General features: G+C 31.9%; 1 protein-coding gene across 1 annotated transcript; it reads right to left on the bottom strand.

The window, feature by feature from the left end:
- Positions 1-6416: 6416 nt before the first annotated feature.
- On the bottom strand, positions 6417-9997 carry LOC110028902 (laccase-17-like). The gene is made up of 6 exons (XM_020730946.1): positions 9878-9997; positions 9645-9796; positions 9302-9546; positions 8223-8369; positions 6982-7932; positions 6417-6675 (listed from the first exon to the last, which is right to left on the bottom strand). Exons 1-6 carry the CDS (start codon positions 9977-9979, stop codon positions 6545-6547), a joined length of 1728 nt encoding a protein of 575 aa, XP_020586605.1. The 5' UTR covers positions 9980-9997; the 3' UTR covers positions 6417-6544.
- Between the last annotated feature and the right edge of the window lie 272 nt (positions 9998-10269).

The following is a 10269-nucleotide window of genomic DNA, read 5'->3' as shown; positions in this document are numbered from 1 at the left end:
TAAAACCTTTTCTCATATATTTTTTCCTATTTTTTTTGCCCTATAACAATCACTCCAACTCATAGACAATTGAAGTAAATTGATCGATTATTATACACACCATTATAAAAAGTTTTGCTTAAAGATTGCTGAATATGCATTGAGATTAAAAGTAATCAACATACTATGAGTGAAAATATTGATGTAGCAACCAAATTTATGATACAAGGTATTTAAAGAGCCAAAAAATTCTAGTGAAAATTTCATGGGGGTTGGTTATGGGATAAGCATGTGGCCTTGGCTAGTCTAAGGTGTTAATTTATGCAATGAATATTGAGAAAATGTCAATGCATCATAGCCATAAATAACTCGAAGTAGGGGTGGAAGACAATGCTTTATAGCTATTAACATCAAACTACAAATAAAATAGTATGCACTAATTTGCTTCTTTCCTTTTCATGAAGCAGGAGAGGATGCAATGAAAATTAAAGCTCATCGTATAATCTTCATGTAGTATTCATAAGTCATATACAACTTGAAAGTAGTGTAAATAAAAAAAATAAAGACAATCAAACTTTTGGAAAAAAAATCAACATTATCAACTGAATTTAGATTGTCACTCAAGTAGTTAGTATCATTTAATAACAAAACATGCTCAACATCATTAAAGTTCATGACGTATAAAGAGTCTAAAATAAATAAATTTTGCATGCTTGTTGTATTTATAATTAGTTACACCACTCATTATGTTATTCTAATCTTAGTAACATGCTTGATTTCATTACCTGACCTAATGAAAATCATTATATTGAGGTGAGTCAGATCCAGTTATACTTATATCAACAAATCGATTCTTAATGTCTATTAAAGAGTTTTTTTTTTAATTTCATAAATTCAACCACTAATATTTTCAGAATATTTTAAAATAAAAGTAACTAACATTCATTTAGATCATGTCAAAAATTATATAATTAAATAAAATATGCAATAAATATGATATTATTCATTATAAAAATAGGTATATTATCATGATTGCCAAAATAATAAATTTGAATAGTATCTTACTAAAGTTAATCTCAACTTAATATGAGGTTTTTCTTTTTTTAAATAACACAAATAAATAAAATTAGAGGGAGAAATCCTAGCTCCTTAGGTTGCTCAAAATATATTATAAAAAATTATAATTTTTAATCTAAAAAAATTAATATCTTCTATCAGTAAATATAAGAAACAACTATATTATCTAAAAATATCACGTGTCATATTTGTTAGTGTAGTTTTTGTTTGAGAATTAATGTCAATAGTAATACAAGAAAATAATAATACAAGAAAATGTTTCATCAGAAGAATCAAAAGAATATAACACAATATAATTATTTATTATTTAATTTAGCACAATATATATATTTTTCTTCATCCCATATACCTCAATTTATTTATATTTCTCTTTTGCTTATTATATCTTCACTTTCACTCAAGTCTCCAATTTTTCTTGCATTGGTTCAAATGTATCAAATAAAGACATAAAAAATTATATAGGTGCACATAAGTTTATAATTTAATTTGAATGAACATAAAGTACAGCCGCTTAGCCATTTGTACTTTAATTTCTTTTTTTTTTTGCAGGTGAAATACGTTAGCAGGTGAAATACGTTAATGGGAATTAATGGGAAGTTCCAAGCGGACTGAGTGAAACTAGAATAGGAGCAGGTATCGAATTATTAGCAGTAGTATGTGCTTCCCTAGTAGCAAGGTGGATACGAATTAGTGTGCTACCTTTGTCCCAATGCCTGCTTGATCTTCTTAAGCTTTTTTATGTATAATTTCACCTGAATTTATAAAAAAAAAAGCAGAAAAACTACTATCAACTTTAACATAAATGAATATCATTGAATATGTTGTAAGAAGTTATAATGGTCAATGTGTACAACCCTTAATACATTTTGCATGAATTACATATATATATATCTCTTTCATAGAACTTTATGACAATGATTAACTTTTATGAATTTATGGTGAAAAAACAGTAAATTATTATACTAAATTTCTGAATAAATTACCCATCATCACACTACTAGAAAAACAATTAAAACTGACAGAAAAGTCAATGGCTAAGCAATCGTCAGAAATTTTGAACTTATCTCAGATGGCTTTGCCATGACTTGTATTTAATGTCGTTGTCGTTGGCTTGCTGATGCACTCAATTGTAGTTTTATAGCAAAATACGTTTCTGACGCCTTTAGAAATAAACGACGTTCATTGCCATCGGTTTGTGCCAACTTATAAACCGACAAATTTAGGTCGTCAGAAATCCAAGGCGTCGACTTTTTCCAGGTTAAAAATCAACGTCATTTTGATATTAACTGGTGGTTTAACCTGCATGTTAGTATGTTATTAAAAATTGACGACATCAACGAGTCAAAAAATCATCAAAAAAATCTATATATATGCGTAATGAGCCCCAAATTTTATCATTGTCATTATTCCTGCGTTCGCAAAGCCAACGGACCGCTGATGCTCCTTACTCTCATTTTAGATTGCCTTCATCGTTACTTGATTTCTTTATGTCAAATCGAAGGTAATCTCCATTTAGTCGTTCTTCTAAATTCTTATTTAATTTGAACTATTAATTTTTTCATAATTTTTTATTTTGTTCTTAATAGAAATTTCAAATTTTGATTTTTATTCTAGAATAATTTTATTTTAAATTAATTGAATATGTTTGGTTAACTAAATCCACTACCAAAAAAAAAAAAAAAGATTTTCATAGCATATATTTTGCGCACATTTTAAAAGTGTTGCCAAAGTTATTAAAATAGGGAACAAAAGATTTACAATTTCCAATATCAAGGTGAAATGATATTCTTTGAATTTTACAATTTCCAATATCAGGGTGAAACAATTTACTATATTGAATCATGAAACTGCATTGAAACAATATTCTTGAAATATGTTGCTATAGCTTTAATTATCATTCATTAAATTATTATTTCTCCTTTCTTACGGACTAAAGAATAAGATTTAACAAATGCCTCAATCTAAATTTTTTTTTCCTTTCTTTGTTTTTGAGTAAGTTAAAGCTTAACAAATACTTCATGAGATAAGATCTGCACCCAAACTTTCATTCTGAAATCCTATAAAATATGAAAAATCATAGGAACATCATATCCACAATCTTAAAACCTCAGATTAAGTGTACACTATTGGTTGAACCAAGAGTTATTTAATCACATACAAAATTAGTAAGGATGGCACTTAACACAACATGCTAAAAACCTGATTTTCATTTTTTTTTCTATATATCTGTTTGCTTGCTATGTATTGGCATAGCATATAATTATTTATGCTAATAAGCAACTGAATGAATTGTAACTATAAATAGCTTCACATTCTCTGGGACGAATTACTAAATAGGCCCATCATAACTTATGATACAAATTACATCGAAGCATAGGCCTTGCATCCATGTGTTGAAAAAAAATTGGCTGTTTGCAGTATTTGCCACAAAACAATCCAACTATAAGCTTAGTTTATCATATTGTAGCTTGGGAGTAATCACATAAAAATTACAATTGTTAGATAGATTCATTTTTTTAACTTCGTTAAATAAGGGAAGATAGGAACCAAGTTGGTAAAAGAAAATTAAGTAAAGTTTAAAAGCAAGTAGATAAAAAAGGATTTGTATTGTCACAATTCTAATTTGTGCTCTTAGAGATAGAGAATCCTGAGAAATAGAACCAGGTTACTCAATTTTCAAATTTAGATTTATTTTTACATAACTTTAATTTTAATTTGTTCTCATTAAACTGAATTGAAACTAGTTGAGGTATACATGTTTATTACATCAATTAGGACTTTAATTTTAGAGGCACAAAAAGAATGTAAGAAATGCTTATGAACTTCTTCATTTTGATTTTAAAGGTCCATTAACTTGCACTTCGTGCATGTGTTTTTACCTTGACCACCTTATCTCAAAAGTAGAGAAAGTATATGATGCTTTGCAGATTCAACATCAAATCTGCCTTCTTCAGGGATCTGTTAAACTTTCTAACTCTTCATATGAATTAAATTATGTACTTGATTATGAAAAAAATGTGGTTTTTTTAATCTATTTTGAGAACTTCAATTATAACATACATGTGTTTCAAGTTTGAAACCAACATTGAGAGTGGATTTTAAGGAATTAGTTTTTTTTTATTCTAAAGTGAGGACTTCAACTATAAAGTACATAGTAGAACTATCAAAACAAAGTTGAATTGCAGTAAATTATTTCTATCTTGTTCCCTGAGAGGAAATACACATTTTAAAATGAATCGTCATGCCTTACATAAAACTATATTACTTATGCACATGAGATTACTTTTAACTTTTTCAAATGTATTTGAACTTTTTAATTAAGTCGCCTGCTGATCACATGTCCTATGTAATGACAGGGATTTAAAATTTTTTTTTATATTTCATAATGGACAAAAGTTGAACGCAAAGACCTAGATGGACTCGTGAGTACATAAGAGATGTAGAAAATTTCTTTGAGTTTGCAAGTATGAGTAAAAATTCAACAGATAAAATTTTATGTCCTTGTAGAGTTTGTATTAAAAGATTTTTCTACTCTTTAAAAGATGCTAAAAGTCATTTAACCTCTAATAAAAATTTTTCTGGTTATATCATGTGGAATCGATACGGGAAAGAGCATAATACTATTGGCGAAGATGCAGAATATGAAACAATAAAAATCATGTTTGATATTCAACAACCAAAAATTCAAGTAGAAGAGCCAAACATGAATGATATAAAAGGATTAGTAAGAGGCACTTTTACCCTAAAAAATAATTCAAATAATCAAACTATCAAATGTGAAATATCTAATTCTCATCCAACAAGTGATGATCGAAGGCTGAGGAAGTTGTTAGAAGATGTAGGAGCAGAATTATATTCAGGAGGTAAGTCTTTCACAAGATTATCTTTTATATTGCAGTTATTTCGTTTGAAATGTTTACACTCATAGATTAGAAGATCTTTTGATATGTTGCTAGAGCTATTAGTAGAAGCCTTCCCCAATAACACTTCATAGCCTAAAAACACATATGAGGTGAAAAAAAATGATGAAAGCATTCGATCTTAGTTATACAAAGTTTGATGCATGTCTTAAGGTCTTTTTGACGTATAATCTTTCTAAACTCGGAATCCTAGATGATCTCTATTTTAATTTTGGATGTTTTTTATAAAAAAAATTTGGCTTGAGATTTGTGTCAAATGAAAAAATTTTATGTTGGTGTTTCACATCTAAATTTTAGTTTTCTAACTTTATAGCATTTTACTTATGCATGAAAAAACATTGTTGAATCCTATATTGTCTTCTTGTGGAAGACGGCTCGAGAGTAATTACTTTAAATTTAGTTTTCTCTTTTTTTCTCTCTCTGTCCCACTTTTTCTCTCTTGGTTGTCTTCCAGAATCATGCTAACATATTCGTAGTATGCAGGTATATTTCCTTTTTTTATAAAAACAAGTAATACCTGCTATGTTTGTTGTGATAGGAAAAATACGAGCTTTATATAAGTTTAGGTATTAGACATATACAAAAGAATTGTGTGGTATGTATGTAAATGCCTATTTATTTTATTTTTTACCAGAATGAGGACTTGCCCTCCATATACATTAATGAAATGTAAAAAAAAAAAAACTGTCAATAAAAATAAACAAGAAGGGAAGTTCAAATAAATAATTAAAGAAGCAAAACTGATAGCTATCTGAATTTGTGGAAGCTCTCCAAAAAATAAATCAAATTCGCTCATAATAAAAACCAGTAATATCAAAGAGATGTATTTTTGGCTCCATCATTGGTAGTTGGAAGTAAGCAGACAAATTCAGTAAAGAATATATTCAAAGGCACAGAAAAAGATGTTGGTTGAATCTAAACCTTCGCTTTATAAATTAGTTCCAGTTAATATCTGCTGCCATTAGTCAAGAAAGAGCCTTTTATATGGTTAAAAACCTCCCTTAAAAGCTCTACACGCAATAGAATATTTATATGGTCATTATTTTTTTTTTCTAAAGAAAAGTTATTTAACTTTTACTCCCACTTTTTCCCAAATAAAATAAAGTTTTTATTCAGTTATTTTCCCAAAAAAATCGCGCAATGTCACGCCTCCACCTAGGAAACCCAGGCGGACATTACCGTACACTATAAACCGACACAAGGACCCGCCACTACCAGTTGCTTCAATTCTCGCCATCTTCATCTGCACTCGAACTCTCCAAATCGTTGATAACATTATTATTGCCTTTTTTTAATTTAAATCCCCAACGTCATTATCGATCTTTTCCTAACTTTTATTTTCAATAATCAGTAATAAAGATGGCAAATAAATCAAGTTGTTATAGATATTTGAAAAACCAAATAATCCAAATCAATATCGAAGACATGCATGCGACCAGACTTGACGATACAAAAAACCGTATAGACAATATTAAACAAAAATACTCAGCATAGGTAAAACCAAGCTGTATAGTGTCCTCGGAGCATAAAAAGCCGGAATGATCGGTAATATGAATGGACGGTTAAGATCAGCATTTTGGTAGATCCAATGGCGGCGGTGGAAGTTTCTGATTTTGTAACTCCCCATCGAGCACTATCCAAGCCATTCTTAGCCCCCAACTCATGTGCACTTCGATGTGGCAATGCATGAACCACACACCTGTGATTATCACGTGTTTATAAATAGCATAAAACACAAAGAAAGATATGAAGAAAAAAGATGAGAATGTCTCATACAAATTTTATGAAAATGAGTTTCAATAGTCATAACTTTATTTCAAAATGAATAAAAAATATATATTAATTATTAATAATTAAAACTCATCTCAAAAGAAGCATTAAAGTTTGAACTACATTCTAATATTTAAATTCTAATAAATTAATATACCTCAAATTCTTTCAGAAGTAATAACTTTCTGAGAAACAGAACAGAATAACATATAAAATAAGTACTCTCAAGTCTCACCAGGGTTATCGGCGAGGAATCGCAGTGCTACCCATCCACCCGACGGCACTCCAAACGTATTCCGCTCCACTGGATCCTTAAGATTAAACTTAGGCGGATCCCTCATCGGATCATAATTCCCCGACCCCTGCCCCACAACAAAGAAATTAAACCCATGAAGATGCAACGGATGGCTCTCAATCCCTTGTATGCTCGTATCCTGCAGCACCACTTCCACCGACGTATTAAACTTCAAAACCTCCACCTTGGTAGCATTAACCACGAATGTATTATTCGGCGGCGCCCCTGTATAGTTAAAAACAAACGGCGGATTAGCAGGAAAATCTGTCGTATAAACCTTTTCCGACCTCCGGAAAAAATAAGCCTGAAGCAAAGCTGTCGACGGGAGCGCGAATGAAACGTTGTTGACCGAAGCCGCAAATTTCGTCCCGTTGGGTCCCTGACAAGTACCGTTGTTTGGGCAGGGGCTCGTTCCGAGACCAACAGTGAAGAAGAAGCGACGGTCAACTGTTGTCGGGATGTTGGCGGGGTATTGGTTGGATGCCAGGCTGCGGAGTTGGGTTGTAAAATTGGTGACGAATAAGGTGTTGTTGAGGGCGGGGAGAGGAGGGATGATGAGGAAGGTGAGGGCTTGATTGGTGTTGGGGTATTCGAGAATGGCGGATGCAGTAGTGTTGTCGAAGGCTCCTAGGCCGGTGTTGTAGGAGCGGATGGCGATGAGGAAGGTGGAGTTGGGGGTAGATGACTTGGTGCGGAGAAGGAGGTTGGTGGTTTGGCCAGGGCTGATGACGATGGTGTTGGCGTCGAAAGGTTTTACGTAGTTGGCGTCTGCTTCAACAATGGTGAGGGTATGCCCGGCGATGCTGAAAAAAAGCTCGTCGTTGAGGGCGGCGTTGATGACGCGGAGGAGGTAGGTCTTTCCAGGTTCAACCTTTAGCTTGTACGTGTCGCCTGCTCCGGTAAATAAATAATAGTTGTGATTTTTTTAAAACAAATATTTGACAATATTTTGATAGATTTATGTTAGCAGTAAGAATGAAGTGCTGATTGATAAATACTTGAAAATTTAAGTTAATGCGGTGAAATGATAAGATACACACTCAAATATTAGTAATATTAATAAAAATTAAGTTAATGCGCTTGAACACTAATTTTAAAAATCGAGTACTGCAAATCGTTAGGCTCCACTTTGCCTGCTTTATTTATAATATGAATTTCAGAGAAATAGATAGTAACAGTACTTGGATTTGAAGTATTAGTGGAGGAGGAGCAATTGTACAAGAGACCGGGGAATCCGTTGATGGTGAAGGCATCAGAGATGTTAGGTGGTCCGCCAGTTTGAAGAGCCTGTGATATGATTGCCTCGGTGTCCGCATTGAACCACTCTCCTGCCATTTTTATAAATTAAAGTAAATCAATTTTCCTTTAATTTTATTTTTTATTATGATTATCATTATTCTTATAAGCTTATAGAATGTTTAAACATAGAATGAGAGAGTCACTATTAAGTCAAATTTTGATAGAAAATGGATCTCGAAGCTTATGAACTTGTTTTAAGATGAATGCCAAACTGAATGGTTGAAATTTATGCTGTACTCTTATCCAATCAAATTGGCCGGTTGTAAACTCTATTCTGCTAAACTACTCAAACAAAATTAATTCCCACCATCATTAGCCAATATTCTTTGTTATGAAAATGATATATATATATATATATATATATATATATATATATTACTGCGAATGTTATTTTAGCATAAAGGAAGAATGACATAGATGATATTTAATTCCTTTGCATTTACATAGCTAACACCCAAACATTAATTTTCAGATACATACCACATAACCTATGCATGAAATGAAAAGGTGTATTTCAGTTCAATCAAATTAAAATTGTGATATATGTTTGACAAATAATTACTTTATAATATCATCAATTAAAAATTAATAAATATCAAATTTTGTAGGAGAATGCTTCGAGGATTTAATTTATTCTAACATGTATCGTACAGGCTAATATCTCACATTTTGTTAGCCAACTTTGTCAAAATTTCACCATTAAAGGACCATATATTACATTTCATGAGGAAAAGAAACAGCGATTTTGTCTTCTCAAAAAGCGTGAGGATGGGAAAAAAGAAAATTCAGTATTTTCAGATGCCAAAAACCACCAAAATATTTAAACTACATTAAAGATTTTCTTTGCCTAATACATGCACCAACATATTCAGTATATCCACACAGAAGTTTGATTTGTTTTCAATCCAGACGTTTAAATTATCAGACTACGTGTTTTATGAAAGTTAAACTAATTAATTACCAAGTAAAAGCGTGACCTCCTTGTATGGCTTCTCAAACGGGTAGGGAACCCTGGGCTTGGGTAGAATTACAATGGCCCCATAAATGGTGACCCGCAGCCACGATATATGGGCGTGCCATAGAAGCGTTCCCCGTTGTCCCACAATTGTAAAATTATACACATAACTCTCACCAGTTTGTATCGGGCATTGCGTTATATAGGACGGCCCATCAGCCCATCCACTCCTTAATTGCCTCACCCCATGCCTGTTCCCATAATTGTCATAAACCTAGTTAGATTTATAAATCAGAATACTAATCCAACATATAAAAAAAAATACTGATATGTTCTCCAAAAATGATACCAATGAATAGACACATTGTTCTTCACATGATTAACGACATTTATGACCACCCGATCGCCCTCCCGAGCAACCAACCTCGGCCCTGGAAACTTCCCGTTGACGGTCAATATACTTTTTGTTTTGCACAATCTGGTCACATTTTTCAATTTAATCTGCAATACAAAGAGAATTTACGAAACAATCATCGTAGCTCAAAACACGATAATTTTAGCTATATAAAAACCCGTACACACATCAAATTTGTAGTGCCTTGTGGTGCCCTCAGCGAGTTTTGACAAAATAATAATGGCAAAAATGACGACTAGAAATGTTGAAATATTGGGCCTCATCTCCATTTTTGTTGTCCAGCTTGCTTGTAATGCATCGTAGTGATCTAAGTTTGGAATGTGTAATTATATAGAGGTTGCATTTGATTGATTAGGTGATGAATTGAAGTTTTACCTTTTGATTAATTTGCAAATCTGTTCTTGCTTTATTTGCGAAACTAAAGCTATAATTGAACCTAAATTACTGGGTTCCACATTCACAGAAAGTGAGTCATAAATCTGCATCAGCTATCGAAAAGTTGTACAGCCAAAATAAGTGAGGACAGAAGGAGAACATGAGTAAGGTGAATGGAAGTAAT

This window comes from Phalaenopsis equestris, unplaced genomic scaffold (genome assembly GCF_001263595.1).
Source record: "Phalaenopsis equestris unplaced genomic scaffold, ASM126359v1 Scaffold000538, whole genome shotgun sequence".
NCBI lineage: Eukaryota > Viridiplantae > Streptophyta > Magnoliopsida > Asparagales > Orchidaceae > Phalaenopsis > Phalaenopsis equestris.
The sequence above is the reverse complement of the archived record's forward strand: the minus strand, read 5'-3'. Positions and strand labels throughout refer to the sequence as shown.